Source organism: Syngnathus floridae, chromosome 1 (assembly GCF_059516105.1).
Source record: "Syngnathus floridae isolate MCC-2025c chromosome 1, RoL_Sflo_1.0, whole genome shotgun sequence".
NCBI lineage: Eukaryota > Metazoa > Chordata > Actinopteri > Syngnathiformes > Syngnathidae > Syngnathus > Syngnathus floridae.
In genome coordinates this window covers 14,442,079-14,459,055 of record NC_142413.1, presented here as the reverse complement: position 1 = coordinate 14,459,055, position 16,977 = coordinate 14,442,079, and the positions used below count along the sequence as shown (strand labels likewise).

General features: G+C 39.8%; 1 protein-coding gene across 4 annotated transcripts in view; it reads right to left on the bottom strand.

The window, feature by feature from the left end:
• Positions 1-16,977, bottom strand: part of xpnpep2 (X-prolyl aminopeptidase (aminopeptidase P) 2, membrane-bound) — a 100,771-nt gene that overhangs the window by 6,174 nt on the left and 77,620 nt on the right. For 3 of the 4 annotated variants that reach the window (XM_088373823.1, XM_088373805.1, XM_088373814.1), the window contains 6 exons: positions 3,757-3,818; positions 2,803-2,913; positions 2,660-2,723; positions 2,249-2,353; positions 837-923; positions 568-711 (listed from right to left, as the gene is read on the bottom strand). In XM_088373823.1, coding sequence (XP_088229949.1) covers positions 568-711; positions 837-923; positions 2,249-2,353; positions 2,660-2,723; positions 2,803-2,856 — 454 coding nt within the window. In that variant the 5' untranslated portion in view covers positions 2,857-2,913; positions 3,757-3,818. Of the gene's footprint in view, positions 1-567; positions 712-836; positions 924-2,248; positions 2,354-2,659; positions 2,724-2,802; positions 2,914-3,756; positions 3,819-4,205; positions 4,338-16,977 lie in introns of those variants that run through there. The other variant, XM_088373796.1, reaches the window with a different exon arrangement.

Genomic DNA, 16,977 nt, shown 5'->3' with positions numbered 1-16,977 from the left:
CCTCTACATTGAATGGATTGTCACACAATCCTTGTACATGTCCTGCTATTAATACTAATTAGGGTATTTCTTTTTCTCGACCACGTTAGGGCTTGATCCTGGTATGATACTTGAGCAGTGAAACCTCCATTAGGGAAACCATTAAGCAGGGCACTGCCTTTACTTAGACAATCTTACACAAATACCTGATGACAAAGAATATAAATTGGAAAGTTGGCCTTAACTGCGTGATGCTTCTCTGATATTATGTGTAAATTTACACAGGCATTAAAATCCCAGCAACAATGTTTCACATCTCGGATTGAGTGTCCTTATCCAGACATGCTGTCAAATGCATGCACAAATATTAGATTTATGATGCTCTCCATTTGTTCCATTTGCCTCCTGTGTGACCTTAAAGGCTAATGAGCCTATGAGGCCAATGGATGGCAGAATAACTTCCTTCCTTGTTCATTCCCCCAAAGTTAGCATTCAATCTGTCAACCATAAAAACATCACCAAGCTGTTAATGGTGAGGCCGCATCAGTATTTATCAGCACCCAGGAACAGGAAGGAAAAGGCACGCACGTATGACTCTGTCTGGCAGGCGTATGAGGCTATCAGGCGAGATGGGAGGTCTCTCTTTCCACACTTGGTCCACCAGGTTGCCAGGCATCGACTTGAGGCTCCGGTTGCTCGACTCCAGACTCATTCCGTAGGCTTCCTGCGTTTCTGATGGAGGAAATGGCAGACTATTAAGCACTCTGGAGCCAATCAATCATGTGGGAGCTGTCTGTGGTCTCTGCGACCTCCGGAGTTGTTAATGAAGACTGATGGGAGCGGTGATAAAGACTCACTGAGAGAGAAGAGGAATGGATCAAAGCCGATGTTGCCGCCATGCGGTACCTCTGAGATGAGCCACTCCGCTATGCTGCTTATGGACACTGTGAAATGACAGATGACATGGCACCGTAATTACTGATCCACAGCACTTCGCAATCAATTTCAAGGTCCAATTCCCCATTCATAATAGTTGGCGACTTACAACACGACAATAATTCTCAAAAGTATGAAGAAACTTTCTTGAAAGTGTTGTTTGTTTAGGACAGGGGTGTCAAACTAATTTTTTTCGCAGGCCGCATTGTAGTCATAGCTTCTTTCGGAGGGCCATTATGACTGTCACCCCAAATAAATGTATGAGCACCTCATATTATATACAGTAAAAGCTACAAAACAAACTGACAAATAACTCGTTTTCAAATCAGACGAGTAAAAACTGGTCAAATATATATAAAAAAAAGATATGATTAAAAGTGATGACAATTTGCAATTCTAGTAATGACACATGAATTTGATGTACAATTTGTCTTTGCGGGCCACATAAAATGATGTGGCGGGCCGTATCTGGCCCCCGGGCCTTGAGTTTGACACCTGTGGTTTAGGATTTCTGAATTAGCTTCTCACAAATTCACCTTTTCATGCTCAGGTGTCAATGAACTGTGTTGAAGTGAAAGAAAGCCCTTCATTTTGAAGGCCATAGCCTTCTCGAATAGAAAAGTAGCAACTTGCCAACGTCTTTGTCTTGGACAAAGTTGGGACCGTTGAACACTAAACTGATTTAACACTGAAGCAACTTGGATTGGGGCCTTCATAATCAGTCATGGCTTGTTTTCATGACCACTAACAGTAAAACAACAAACACAATGCTAGCATTATTCAATTGGAGGACCCACGACCTGCGGCTGATGCAAAGAATAACACATTTTGCTCCAAAATGCTTTCAAAGTCATGAGACACTGTGACGGATGTAGCGAAGTAACCCTGGCTGACACTGAGCAGCTGCTTCAGGGTGTGTACACATTTTACTGTCCCCTACAGCAGTATTTTGCAACTTTTATTAAGCCAAGGAACATTGGGAAAAAAATCCTGATGATCTCTCACGACACACTAATGTGCCACAGCAGAATCACTGCTCTCCCTACAGGGACAAGACAACCTGTGGTGCATGAAGCTAAGGAGCCCCAGAATATAACTAAGCCACCTCCATTTTTCCCACCAATTTGCCAAACTGCATGATGGCAAATGACGTTTCTCCTGCTGGGGCTGCTTTGCTGCATATTTTGAATGAATGCAGCTTTGTCTCAGCAATGTTCCGGGGCTGGTTTGCTAAATCCGACACAGTGGAGCCAACATTTGGCGCCTGTCTAAAGTGCAGCTTGATCTCAGTTGCATGTCAAAGATCTTCCAGTGACTTTGTGGTCAGGCCTACCGTCTTTTTGCAGCTCCCAATTGCAGTCCATCTGTCTCTCCGCTTGGACCCAGTAGCGGCTGTCCGTCCACAGCGCCGCTTTGCCCGGCGTGACCACGGCTGTGCCTGTAGCCAGGCGGGAGCATTAAATTGCACATGGCTGTGAGTGCACCACAATCCTCGGCTAATGTATACAAAAAAGGACACGGGAAAGTTAAAGTAATCTAATAAAGTGCGACTTCACTGTTGCCATCTTTTATCTGACTACTCCATATGGAAGGATAAAGTAAGTTTGCTGAAGCTGTGGGATAATTAATACTGAGTAAACTATCTCTTTTAATTTAGTGAGGGGGAGGTTATTAAGAGGATAAAAGCAGCTCAGATGTGGGATGTTGAGTCACTGGAAGAAAAAGAAAAGTAGGAAAATGTTACCTGTGGAGCCCGTAAAGCCCGTCATGAACGCCAGCCTTGCATCACGTGGTGCGATGTATTCACTCTGACACACAGTATTACCGTTAATGATCACACACATGGGAACAGGAAATGCATTTTAAGATGAGTGACAGCTGCGGTACCAAGTGGGCATCCGTGCCTGGGATAATGTAGGCTGAGATGCTGGAGAGGAGCATTCGTTCTCGCAATTCCTGCAACCGGAGACTGCTGTTCACAGCTGTGCTGGGGAGGAACTGATGTACACGCACACACGCACGCACACGCACACATGCAGTGAAAGACAGATTTGATAACATGAATAACTGCTGCCTCATCCTTTCCTGTATCTTTCATTGTAATCATTAACTGTGAGCAGCAACCAAAGCTATGTGTCACAATAACAACAATAGTACATAAGCTTTCTGAGCATGGATTGACTTAAAGGTTATGATTAAAAAAATCTTTAGTTTATGAACATTTGAAATAGAAATAGTTTTAATATCTGGGAATATATCTTTAAAATGCTACGCAGGATGGATAGAGCCCAGATTTTGACCCACGACAAATTGTCAGGCAGATATGGTAAACACTTCCACTGTGCTGTCATTTCAAGACAACAAATAACAAATAAAAAAAATATATGAGTTATAAAATGTAATTAATCAATCTTTCTTGAGCTGTACTTTGAACAAATACCACGTTATTATAAAAAAACAAGAGCAAAAATATTTCTTTGAAAATACTCATTCAAAAAAGAAATGCAAAAATATTTTTAAAAAAAAGGTAAAATGTTTCTTATAAATACTTGAGAAAACATGCATATAAGAAATTACAGATTTATTTATGAAATTAAATTGTCATTCTGAGCTTTACTTTTATGGCTCGAAAATGTCCATCATGCATGTGTGGGCATCAAACACAGCTCTGCAACATACACGTTATTCAAAAAATATATATCCTAAAAGTATTCTAAAATATAATTAAAATATATTTTATTTATTCATTGAAAACATCAACAGTATTGAAAAAATAGAATAAATGAGTTTTTGCAATATGAAATAAAAAAAATAAAGTCATTTGTGTCATGTAGAGCTCACCGGTGGGGACAGGGAACAGTTCCTCTCAGTGGCCTCCAACAATGCGACACCGCTGACGTTTCCTGAAATGAGAAGAGACCTTGAAAAGTGACACAAAGCATTCTGTCAGCAGTTTTTTATAGTACCAAGTTGGCTTCTCCTTGAACACCAACACTGAACCTCTTATACAATCAAAGCAGTAGTGAGTCAATAAATCACAATGCGTAGTCTAATTCAATAAAGTACTTTTGTGAACACATTTATATGCACTGAAATGGAATTGGAGAGCAGGTAATGAATTCCACTTTGCAGGATGAGCTTCCTTTACTGTAAACTGAGCATAATATAAAACAGGCACATTGAACTTTCAGACTTCAACAACAGCTCTCATTGTGTCTTGAATGTGAGGTAACAAGCAGAATCACATTAATGAAGACAAAGAACTTTTAGATTGCTCAAATTTCAAATACCTTGCAGGACCAACAGAAGAAGAGCCAAAATGGAGAGCATCTTGCCCCAAAAGCACATCCACACGCTGCGTGGGCTGAGGTGGGTCGGGCCTGACTGGAGCAGGTGCACCGTTGAACGCTCGGTCAATGTGGATTGGTAGTGAGAAATGGACCTACTTCCCTTGCTCTCTCTCTCTCTCTCTCTCTCTCTCTCTCTCTCTCTCTCTCTCTCTCTCTCTCTCTCTCTCTCTCTCTCTCTCTCTCTCTCTCTCTCTCTCTCTCCCTCTCTCTCCTTATCTATCTCTTCCAACTCCTCTTCCTCCCGCTGGCTCAATTCAGCAATCATGTGATATTGGTGCATTCTTTTCTTTTTATTGCTTTCTGTTCTAAAAATATTGTAATAAAATATCTGATGCCCCCTTCATGCCGTCTTAAATTCATAAAGTTGCTTGACTTCAACCCAAGTGTTTTTTTTTTCACAAATGATCACAAGTTACACTTTATACTCTCTATGAACATACAGTATAGGATTGGTTAATAACTTTTATTATCCAGATTTTAAAAAACATTAATAGTAAAGTACATTAATATTCAGCCTCTGTTGTACATGCTCAGACTGAGCCACAGATTTGTCTTAACAGGATAAACTGAAATGTAAAATTTGCGTAGTTGTGTGAATACATTTCAAATCAAAATGACTTATTTGGAATATATATGTGAACGTGCATGTGTTCATATCACATCATTGGGAATTCAGCAATGATGCTTGATGACATATGTCATGTTTTTAACGGAATCATCAAAATAGATATTCAGGATTTGGGAAAAGAGTTCACATATGAACAAATGTGTTTCATGTCATCTCATTGCAGCTATGATGCTTTGAGACAGATGCCAAATTTAGACTTGAATAAGAACACATGTCCTATTATGAACACGGCATACTGTAAATCATAACAGGAAGTGAAGGCAGCTGTGTCCGGTTTACCCCTGGAACAAAAGGAGCTAGAACGCACATTTGTTGGAAGAAATCATTCCACGTTTTGAAGGCGAGTAGGGCCTTAGGCTGGTGCATAAAAAGTGAAGGAAAATCAGCAATGTTACTCCGGAAAACTACCATCAATAATTGATGTTGCATTTGTTTGTCATTACACAGAAAGAAAAATCATAACAAATTTAATCCAACAACACCAAATATTAACACACGCTATAATTTACAGTAATATTACAAGGAAATTTGGGGTTTGGGGAAATAAAACTACTCCGGTGGGTCAATCGAGGCCAACCAATATGTAGGTGGCGGTACAAAAAGGTTCCGAACGATTATTGTTGATACAATAATGAGACAGATGCTATTTTATAATAATTTAATAAATTACACCAATTTCTCTCATGAATTAATAAATTCTTTTGATTTGTTATCATACAGTTGGCCCGTTATGAAGTATGGATAATATTGTACAGTACTTATGCCTAAACTAAACATGTCACCTGACATTCAAAAAAAATGAGTTAATACGACTAAAGTATCAAATGATGAAAACCCTGAGTAAATCATCATTATCATCGGTATCATTTGTTAATTTAGGTTTATTTGAAATAACATCTGCCTATCCACTTCTGTCACGAAACAGTAAAGTGCAATAAATCCATGACGCTTATCATCAGAATTTAACTCAGACCTGCAAATATACAACTGTTATGTTTGTCCTCTAAACACAGCACTGGAGAACCCAATTGTGGTTGAGTTAGTTTTGATGGCTGCTTTTAACTGTTTATGAATAAATAAATAAATAAATAAATAAATAGATAAATAAATAAATAAATAAATAAATAAAACTTTGCAATTAAATAGTTAGAAGCTGTAAAAATCAAAACAACAATAACACCATAACACTAAATTAAACTTACAATGCTATGCCAATGGTTGCAAGGATAAGAAAAAAAGCCATCACTAATGCTCTTGATTCCAAAAATGCTATCTTTCTGTTGGCAGTTATGAATAGTACTAACCTGTTGGGAGCTGCACACCCCTCTCACTGCACTGACTCAATTATGACTGCACAAACAATTTGCCATGTAGATGTAGCTGATCTGATCATAATAAACTGGCAAGGTTCGCTACAGCTAGTCAGTGCAATTTTGCTTATCTGGTAAGATGTAGGGAATTTAAATTAACATGCTAGATAAAAAGAACTGCCTGCAGTTTTGCAATCACTCTTCAGTTTTAATTATCATAAAAATCGAATTCAACTGCCGCCCCCCCAAATTGATACATTGCTAGACAGAAGCAATAATCCATTGATGAAAGCGAGTGTTAAGTAGTTTGAGTGCATGTGTTCATCATCATTTAGTTATGAATAGTGTGCATGATTTGGTTGCTGTCCTGTAAGTGTTTTGGGGTCACAAAAAATCTCTTTTAAGGGCCAGCAAAATCCTAGGACCGACCCTGCTGGAATATTCCAATTTTATGACTGAGCACTATGAACTTTGAACAAATAAATACATGCTATAACCAGGATGAATATTAGTTCCAATAATAAAGACGGTACAATAAAATAAGCAATAAACCCACTACTGAGTAGGTTTCTTGGCATCATTCTGGTATCAAGCCGTTGCTTTTACTGGGGTTGCATCTCAGAAGAGATAATATGCTTTTATTCCTTCCAATTTGTTTAGTGAGCATAATCCACAGATAACACAATGAAAGAGGATCAACATTTAAACGCTTTTCATTGTTCCTGAGATAGAAACAATAAAGTTCTATTCTATTCATAACAATTAACACAATGCTGTGCATTCATGTTTCTTTTTCTTGGTTTTATTTGAATTGGTGGGCTCAAACTGATTACAGATTATTTTATGGACTGCATATTATTAGTACTATTATATACTCAATATGCACTTGTGTTGTCACAATGACGTTATGAGGTTGACTGGAGGCAAAACAAACAGATGCTGGAGATAATTGAACTGAAGCCAGGGTTAGACTGCTATTTTTATGTAGAAAAACATTGCCTTGTTTTTACTTACCAAAACCACCTCACAAAAAATACAACTTGAAATTGTATTGCATCCCAGCCTCTGCCAGTCAGAGAAATTGCCGACGGCTGTGGTTGAATGCGATTAGGAGAAAGTATATCTACGGTCGTGGAGAGTATATTTAATCTAATATTCACACAAATGACCTTTTTTTTCCCCTACAACCACACTGTGTTGAAACAAGCGCACTGGATGTTTTTGTCTTCAGTTAAGCTGCACCTCTTAGATGGTATCACATTGTTTACAAACTTTGAAAGGGCATCAGATTCTGACTATTTGAGGTTAGAAATCCTTCAAATAATTCTACTAACTTATTACAATTTATTGTAATGATTTTCATTATTGTAATGATGATTTTGATGACCTTGACTTGACGATTTTATTATTACGAGCGTAATTTTATACCCTCCTCCTTCTCAGTAATGTAATGAATAGTGATTGTCTTTAGGTGTGATTGTTCATCTGTTTGTCTGCGTTTGCCGTGCAATTGGCTTGCGACATGTTCAGGGTGTACGCCAAAGACTGCCCAAAGACAGCTGTGATACGCTCCAGCACCCCAGCAATCTTTGTGGGGATAAGCGCCTGAGATAATGGATATGTGCAATTTAGACACAACTATCACGATGACTATAACTCCTAACATTATGATAATAATTTGCAAATTTTCTCAGAATTGTTTGATTGCACAAAATATGCTAGTTGGTCCTGAAGCTGCTTCTAAATTGTGTAGGTCTCTATGTCACCACAAGGGATCACTGTTGCCAAAGTAATTTCTACTCCAACAGCCACAAAAAATTGCTTCAAAACCAAACCTCACAATCAGCTGGACCCTGAGCCTTATGTAAGTGCGCGTGCGTGCATGTGTGTGATGGTGGTGAGGGATTCTGTGTGCATTTGTGAGAGGCAGTGTCACACGCACACTGTGATGAGGCACAAAGTTAAAGATCAATATTAATAAACGGTAGCCGTGGCAACGGGGTAGAAGAGTGCATGAGTCAGAGCTCAGTCAGAGGGGAAGGAAAGGCACCAAGGAACCAACACAGACACTCTCTGAAGAAAAAGGAAGCCGATTGGACTATTAGATTTTTAAAAAATGTGAGTGCTCAAGTCAAGAGCAAAGCTGACCCCCTCGAAAAAAAGGCGAAAGTTCATAAATGTGCACTAAGAGTTAATTTATAGCAGATGGGACACTGGTATCAAAGCTTTGGTGACCTTCCTAGATAGCGCACGGCTGAGTAAACAGTGAGGGGTCGCTCACTCGCAAACATCAGTTTGTGAAAAGCTGATGCACATTGTAGAAGATCTGTAGTTTGTCGTGTTAGCACCTCTACTGGTAAAGTGTTATATGAAACATAATGTGAAATAGTGTCACTGGGAATACAGGAGTTTTTTTTTTTTCATGGAATTGTGGGGAACTCAAGTCACATGAAAGTTGGCAATTTTAGGACTTGCGATCTGCTTGACTCAAGTTTAGGAATGATGATGGTTTGATCCAGGGGTGACTCTAGGATCAGAGGTTGAAGGGTGAGCTCTTTTCAATTTTCATTGTTTTGCACATTTTAATGCAATTAAAAGAAGGGGGCTAGAAACACCCATGGTCTGCTCTTGCTTGAGTAAATTTAGACCAAACAAAGTGAGATTCTGGTATTTTTTTCTCATTCCATCAGAGGAAGATAAATGAGGGCCAGTGTGATATTAGGCTGGGGGAGATACATAATCGACTTGAAAGTGGGAATGCGGCCAACATTGATTGCGGCCGGTAGCCGATGATGGAGTCTTGAGTGTGACTGCGAGGACGAATGAGTGTAAGAGCTTTGATGCGGGTGGCAGGTCACGCATGTGTGGGATGATGACAGCACAGATAGGGACATTGACTAAGATTATTGCAAGGTTGGGAGCTGTCGGTAGAGATTGATGCAAGACTTTTACCCTGGACGTGCACTTAGCCCACTTTGCAGTATGGTTTGGAATGCAGTTGTTTGGTGGGAGCTGTTTTTACCAGCACTCAGTGCAGACATCTACAATCAGCTGTCTACCTAATACAATCATTACCTTTCAATTTGATCATTATTCAAGTCTTTGTGATCTTCCTATCTTATAAATTAGATAATTATATGGATTAATCAAAACAAAAAAGCTTGCTTAGACCATCACACCATCTATGCTGTCTCCATGGCAACTTGGGGAACAGGGATCACTGCGTCATGCAGCAGAGAAGGGACAGGGAGAAACAGGAGGAGCACAGACACTCTCTGGGAAATTAGGAAATTAATTATGAGAGAAATTCACCAAACCATAAAGCTTCCATATGCCTCTGTGCTATCCCTGAAACTTAGTGTAGAAAGCTGCTATGATGAATTACAACTCTGTATTAAATATAAAATACATGCAGATCTATTAACTGCGGTGGTTCCCCTAATTCAGTTTTGCCACTGTGTACGCCCCATGTAGACTAAAACAGATGTGTACGCATACTGCATCAGCATGCGTTCACACACTCCGACACAAATTGCTTACTGGGCCAAGCTCCAATCAGCAGGATTAATGCAGCCATATCACATTTTACTGTAAAACACCGGCACGGAGGCCTTTGGGGAACAAATGAGTCTGCAATCTCTCAAAGCCTGCATTCAATAACTGAATTAACTTTTGAGGCTATGGGAGAAATTGAAGAAATTCTCAAAATCTTGCAGTATTATTATGTGCCTAACGATGATCATTCCATGCTTTCCCTCTCCAAAACATACACACGCAAAAAAAAAGCTTTCAAGGGGAATAGTAAATTGATGGGCATGTGGATATCTTTGCTTTTGCTCACAAAGCAATTAGTGTAGAAATATGTGAAACAGAAAATTAAGTGTTGGATTCGAACTTCTCAAACAGCCTTGGAACCGCAGAAACAACCTAAAAGACCTCAATGATAAAATGATGGATCAAGTCCAGTGAAAACATTTTAGGATAGTTCAGTGGTCCACTGCATCATCAGATGACTGTCTTGTGAAACAAGATTAGCTCTAATCAGAGGCCGACTGTACTTTTAAAGGATACATCCAAAAGTCTAGCACTTTAGTGGAAAACCTTTTTTCTTTTGCGCTTTTGAAAGCATTTGTTTTGTGTCGTTCATTCCACTTAAGGCAGCAGGTTTGATGAACCTTATATTTGTTGTATTTGGGCGCAATTTATAGTCCAGAAATTACGGTAGATTTTGTTCTCTTACCAGTACCAGTACTTCAGTGCAAAAGAACATTGAGGGGTGACAACCAAATTTAAAACAACAATTCAACTGGGCTGAAGAACCTGTACACTGTGCCGCACAGACATTCCAAACTCGAAGGGTCCCTCATCTTGGGCTTGTTTCAAATGGCTAACCATTCTATTTCTAACAATGATCATCACAGAACTTTAAGGAGTAACAGCCTTGATTTGAACCAGATTCTACTGGGTTGAAAAAGCTGTCCACCATGTCACAAAGCTGCTTCATCTTTGCTGTCTATCACAGAGTTGTTACCAGTCCCAAGAGTCCCCAAGCATTCCACTTTTGACATCAGTTGTGAAACTTTAAGGAGTAATGACACAGATTTTGACCAGAGGCTATTGGGTTGGAAAAAACATTTACTCTCCCACATGGGTGAGGATGAAGTCTGGGTTGCAATGATGGGATCTCTGAAATGTCCACATTTGGCCTATATCTGAATCTGAAATATCTGAAAAATATACTAGTCACCGCTACCAAAATAATCTCTATAACATGTTAATTGTAAGGTATTTCGGTCATTGCAATGGGTGGTGATGATCATGTTTGGCCCAAAGCCCAAAAATGTGCACAGTGTGACTCCTGGCTGTGAGCTAACACCCTTGTTCCAATGCTATGGTGCTCGGGACACTCACCGCGCCAGGGTGACTTGTCGCACTCCTTTGAATTCCAAAGGGCTGAGGGAATCTGGTGGCTTGAGGTATCAGCGGAGAACATGTTAGACAGAGGTGTCTGGAGGCTTGATAAATTCTGGAGTGAGTGTAAGTTAAAGTGAACAGATCAGTTCTACGCAAGATAGAGTAATCTTCCGCTATCGAGTTATCAAAGTGTTCGTCTTGACTTAGAATGAAAGCAGCTTTGCTATTGTGTGAGTTAAAAGAGTGCGTCTTTGTGTGGGATTTTGCAGTCTGGGGCTTTACGGTGTTTCTGATAACATGTTGAGAGCACATAGCATTAGCGCTGTGGAATATTTGCAGATTGCTGCCAATTTTATGCAGGAAAAAGATAATGAAATGAAATGCAATCATCTCCTATACACCCCTTGCTAAGTCTGTTTCTTCTGAAATGATTGCTGGATTCAAGTTACAAAAAGCCAAATCAAATCTTGCATCCCGTCATGCACAGCGACGGTCCCAAATGAATGGAAATGTAAAGGAAACCATTAGGCGCTGGATTGTTTGTATACATATGGTACAATATACTTCAACTGAGTCCAGAAATAGGCAAAACCTGAAATGAGCTCAGCTCCCAAACAATGCTTTGTCCAGGGACTTCGTCCGACTTCCTTTCATGTCCAGAAAAGAGCGGTGTGCTACGCAGGAAGTTGTTGACTGGAGGGACCCAAAGAAAACACCCAAATAAGGAGGTCAGTAAACAGGAAAGGCACCTGGCTTAGGAGTGTGTCTTCAGGGACCTGGGACACACACCAAAACCTCATGCTGTGTTGTTTCCGAAGTTTTCACAAGGTTTTCTCATTTGGTTTTCTTGCGTGCGTGTGTGTGTGTTTGGGTGTGTGTCTGAGTGAATCTGACATTGTCTCCGCTTGTTTGTACAATGATATATCGAAAACTGGTATCATTGATTGTACCGAGGAATTCACTACAATAGAATGAGGAAATGTGTATGTGTGTAGGAATGCTTTGTGTCCACTGACCTTCACCGTGGTTCTACTTATTGCACTTCACACACATACCCCCCCCCCCCCCCCCCCCCAACACACACACACACACTCTCCTGGGTTTGAAAAGATACAACATGGCTTCAATCCCAACGCTTGATTAGTCCAAGAAATTCAATCATTTCTCAACTTGCAAAGAATAAATATTTTTTGGGTGAAATGGTGTGAGGGGGAAAAAAAGTGATGCAGAAATCCCCAGAAGCAACTGCTGTCTGCCAGATCATTTTCATCAGCTAGAAGCAGTTTCTTATGAGTTATGCCAATATATATTTATACATACAGTATATAAACCAGAGGTGTGCACGAACGTGGGTGGTAATTCATTCGCTCGTTCGAGTGGGCATGGGAAATTATCGGATCAGATGATGTATGTGAGGTCACCGGAACCAGAATTTTGGTAACAAGGTATCTGTTATTGCGAGTCCACTCGGAGCCCGTACACATGAAATCATACTTGATGTTGTTTTAAATTACTTTGGAAACCCAATAGCTAAGTGTTATCTTCCTCTCTACTTGAAATATGAGTAAATGCTGCAATCCTCTCAACTCTTTGGCACACTGTTTTGCATCAAAAACATTTTTACATTGCTTAATCTACACAGATGATTTATACAGCCAAATTTTAAAGCCATCCGTCCAACTTTCCCCTAGTGGAACTTCCGTTCCTAAGTGAACACAAGCCTCTTAAAAACCAAAGTTCAAGTCTTCCTTGAACAGCTTCGCACTCAACTTGTGAGTGCTTGGTTGAATAGACAAATAAAGAAGTAAAATTCTAACACGGATTCCCAATTGGTGAGGATGCAAGGGACGCTTTGTTTGGTTTAGGACTGCAAGTGTTATGCGCACATTCAGGAGAATGAGAGGAGGATTAGTGCCTAACTTGACCTTCTGGCCTTTCAAAACAACTCAGTGAAGAAAAAAGGGTAGTCACCTCTAACTTGTAGACGCAAATTCCTCTTTGCCTCTGACACTTATATACCCTTCACCTCATGACAAGGGGAGCAGTACATGTCAAAGGCGACCAGTCAGCTTGGGCCATTAGAACACACCGGTCAGAGGGAGGTTAAGCCAAAAGCCGGAAAACAGTGAAACTGAGTCCGAAGTCCTTGTCAGGCAGAACGTTAAATCCATGAGCTGCTTTGACGACTCAGATATGGTTCCAGGTTTAAAACATTGGGGGGGCAGATACTTAGCAGTGCTGCCACTTCTGAAATTTTCAGTGTTTTGTGTTTGAGGATAATGGTTTTATTAAAAAATAAAACATAATTGTTTTTACGGGATTTCACGAACCATAAATGGCCTACTATTTTTTGATAGTGTTTCTCAATGTCCCTAACCATAAATAAATTTACTATATATCGTCACAGAGTTTGTTTACACGCAGTCAATAACCATTTTAAAATCCGAATATTGGCAGGATTCAGGTTTTTAAAGTCCATGTAAACGTATTCCACCGTATATTGCTATAGCACACTTACATCAATATTATACCACCTAAAAAATACATAATATGCGAAGAAAATGATAATGATATAGCATTGATTAGAATAGGACAAACATGAAAACATTGCTATGGATGTTATAACATTCTCAGTCAAACTTATCAAAAGTAAACCCAATTTTATAAGGTGACCGTCACACTAATCCAAATTAACAGCAATCCTCCTTGATTTTACAACAAAAAAACCACACGGATCTGGCAGACATTATATGCACTTAAAAAAAGCCACAATTGTATATAGAGCACATTAATGTGCTAAATCATGTCACTTCAATTTGTAGATTATAAGGATTTATGGCAAATTCCGCTCATATAACGTCTTCTGGGCTCGAATTTCAAGACGTTCCTGAGGAGAAAGCAGAGGAACAAAGCTTGAGACTCTTCCAAAGTCATGCTATGTCATCCAGTCTGCCTGTTAGCAACACTTTCTTTAGATTATTGCTATTTTTTGGACATTATTTTATTATACTTGAGACACCGTATATCTTTCAGTGCACCCTAATCTAATATTTAAAAACAATTTAAGCGGCCCGCATCTGTCAAGCGTTGACAGGCCAAACATACTATGGTTGCATGTAATGCCAAAAAGAAACAAAGAAAGGAATGGCTTGTTTCAAGATATGTTGAAATGATGCTGGACCGGCATATAAATGTGTTTATAATTATACATGACAGATTTGTTGGCTGCATATAGAAAAGTTGCAGAGGTTATCCGTATGCATTTCTGAATCTAAGTCATGGTAAAGCCATTACTATTTGCGTCCAAAAAGTCTCACGTCTCAAGCAATATTTTCTTTTCCTTTTTTTTTTATTGCTAACATTTAATGCCGATTCTCTTGTGTGGATCATTGTGGGGTCTTTCCATGGGAAATTTAGTTTGTAACAAGCATTTATAGGAAATTAACAGACGTTTATGGTAACTACTAGTTTTAGTATGACGGTAGTGAAGCTGTTCAAGTGTAAAAAAATCTCACAAAATATATTTTTAATGAAGTGCTCAGTGCTTGGTGCTCAGGTATGAAGTGTGATACATTGGAGAAGACCATGAACAATAACAAAAGGGTGTGAACTAACTTTATTTATTCAGAGCACATGTATTTTTCATTTAAATTTTCAAATTTTCTATTTCATTTTACTTTATTTATATTTATTCATTTTTATAGATTTTCAGGAGAGTTTAATTTTATAGGCCTATCCAGCCATTCATTATCATCCTCCCAGGCAAGCAGAACAACCAAAATTCATGAATTCATCAGTGTTCCTTGGATGCAGGCTGGGGTACATGCGGTAACTTTTTTTTGGGTTGCAGTGAGAGATCACGGCGAAACAAAAGGGAAAAGCAGGACAAAGTGATGAAACAGCAAGAATTGGATGACATGCTGAGCTGCTGCAACCCAGCATGGGAAATATTTGAGTTGTACACGTAACCTTTGCGCTACCTGCTCACGTTGAGAAATTATTAGCTTGAATGTGATGGAAAGACACATTCAAGCAAAGGACCTCTGAAATTACACTAAAGTAGTGGTATCAGTACTTGCTATCAGTAACAACTCAAATGTTGAGACTCATACTGCTATCGGTCTGGAACAAGGTGGCATCCAACATTCCTATCCACCAAGTATAAACAAAAAGTTGAGTTATGGCCTGTTTAAAGATTTCTAAGTTGGGACAATGTATCCCTGTAATTGCCAATAGGGGCCACAAGATGACGGAAAAGCACACTTTTCTATTAGACAAAGCTAACCAAATGAAGATATTTTATTCAGTTAATATATATCTTATTTACCAAAGCAACATAGGTGCTGGTGTTTGCAAATAACAACATAACAACCGACTGGCCTTTGCCCCAACACTCAACAAAACAGTCTATGAATATATTAGGTCTGCAGGTGCGCAATATGAGCAAAGGGAGAGTTGAAAAAGACAAACAATGGCCGCATTCTTGGCTGCCCTAATGGATGTGGATGCGCCGCTCAAGTTCTCGACCGTTTCCTCGACGCACGCTGCGTAGCCTTCAAGGCCTCGAGCCACCCGCATTGTTTCCAGGTGGCACATCCGACATCAACACTTCACCCACAGAGAATCCGATAGCAGCAGGTGTGAGGTGTGTGCGGTGACGGACTTTCCAAGGATGTAAAGTCAGTGGAAGACACACAAATTTCCTTACGGCTGCAAACAAAAGCATTGGAATGCAGGAAGATGACTGTTCACGTTTTAGATGAAGCAGATACACTCGTCTGAATGGAATCTGAGCAGCGCTCAGAGAGAGAAGCTGAACAATGGTGTGCAACACCGAGCTTTTTACAGAAGGACTTCCATGATAAACAATACAATTGCAAGCCACAGGATGAAAAAAACTCAAACGAATTTGAGGCATTCAAGCAGATGATATCAAAGTCATCAGCTCGTAACGGTTTTTCCATTCGACAATGAAGTTAAGTAAAACCGCAATTAAATTGGGACTCTGGGAAGGACACATTTGTGCTCCAGAGAACATAGGGCTGTTATCACAAAAGGGAACATAGAGTCACACGCTGGACAGACAGGAAATGCTAAGCACATTCAAAATATTGTCATGGTGATTGAGTGAAGATGGGCTGGAGTTCTGAAATTGGCACATAATTGCCTTGTCTGAGCCTCAGCGGCTCATGAAAGAAAAAAAGCAGAAGACATTTGAATGAACCAGCAAAACAGCAGGTGGTGGTCCAGCTACATCATTATGTATATACACCTTAATCTCCATTTTACTCTCTACGATCCTACGCTACTTTCTGTCTAACGCGGTTTGGTCATGGTCCCCAATTTGTTTTGTGATAAATATATTTTCAAGTAATATTTATAATGGGATATAAGGACTGTACGGAGCTAAATGACTAGTGATTTGATGAATTTCCGTGACCAATTTAAAGGCATTACTTAGATAATAAGAACATGGGCTGTTTGATCTTTATGACTGATTTATCACAGTGTTACTCAATAACAAAGGATCCCTTCCCTTCAGCTGCCTAAAAACATGCCTTTCCAAAAAAGCAAGACTTTCTATACAATGCACTTTCGGGGTTAACACGATTCTCAAACTCTGAACCCGCAAACGTCGACCTGGTGTCTGGCTGCTGAGGCTACTGCAGCGGCCTCAGCTGGCTTGTCAAAGTGACCTAAAAGGGCCAATTGATGGATGACTCCATTACTGTATAGCTCCGCATGCTGCGTCACCCTCGAGCCTGCACGTGACGCCGCCAAATTTAGCCAGGAAGCAGTGCTGTGAGGAAATGCGAACATGTAAACGCAAAGTCACAAACAAAAGTGGGGTATCTCCTGC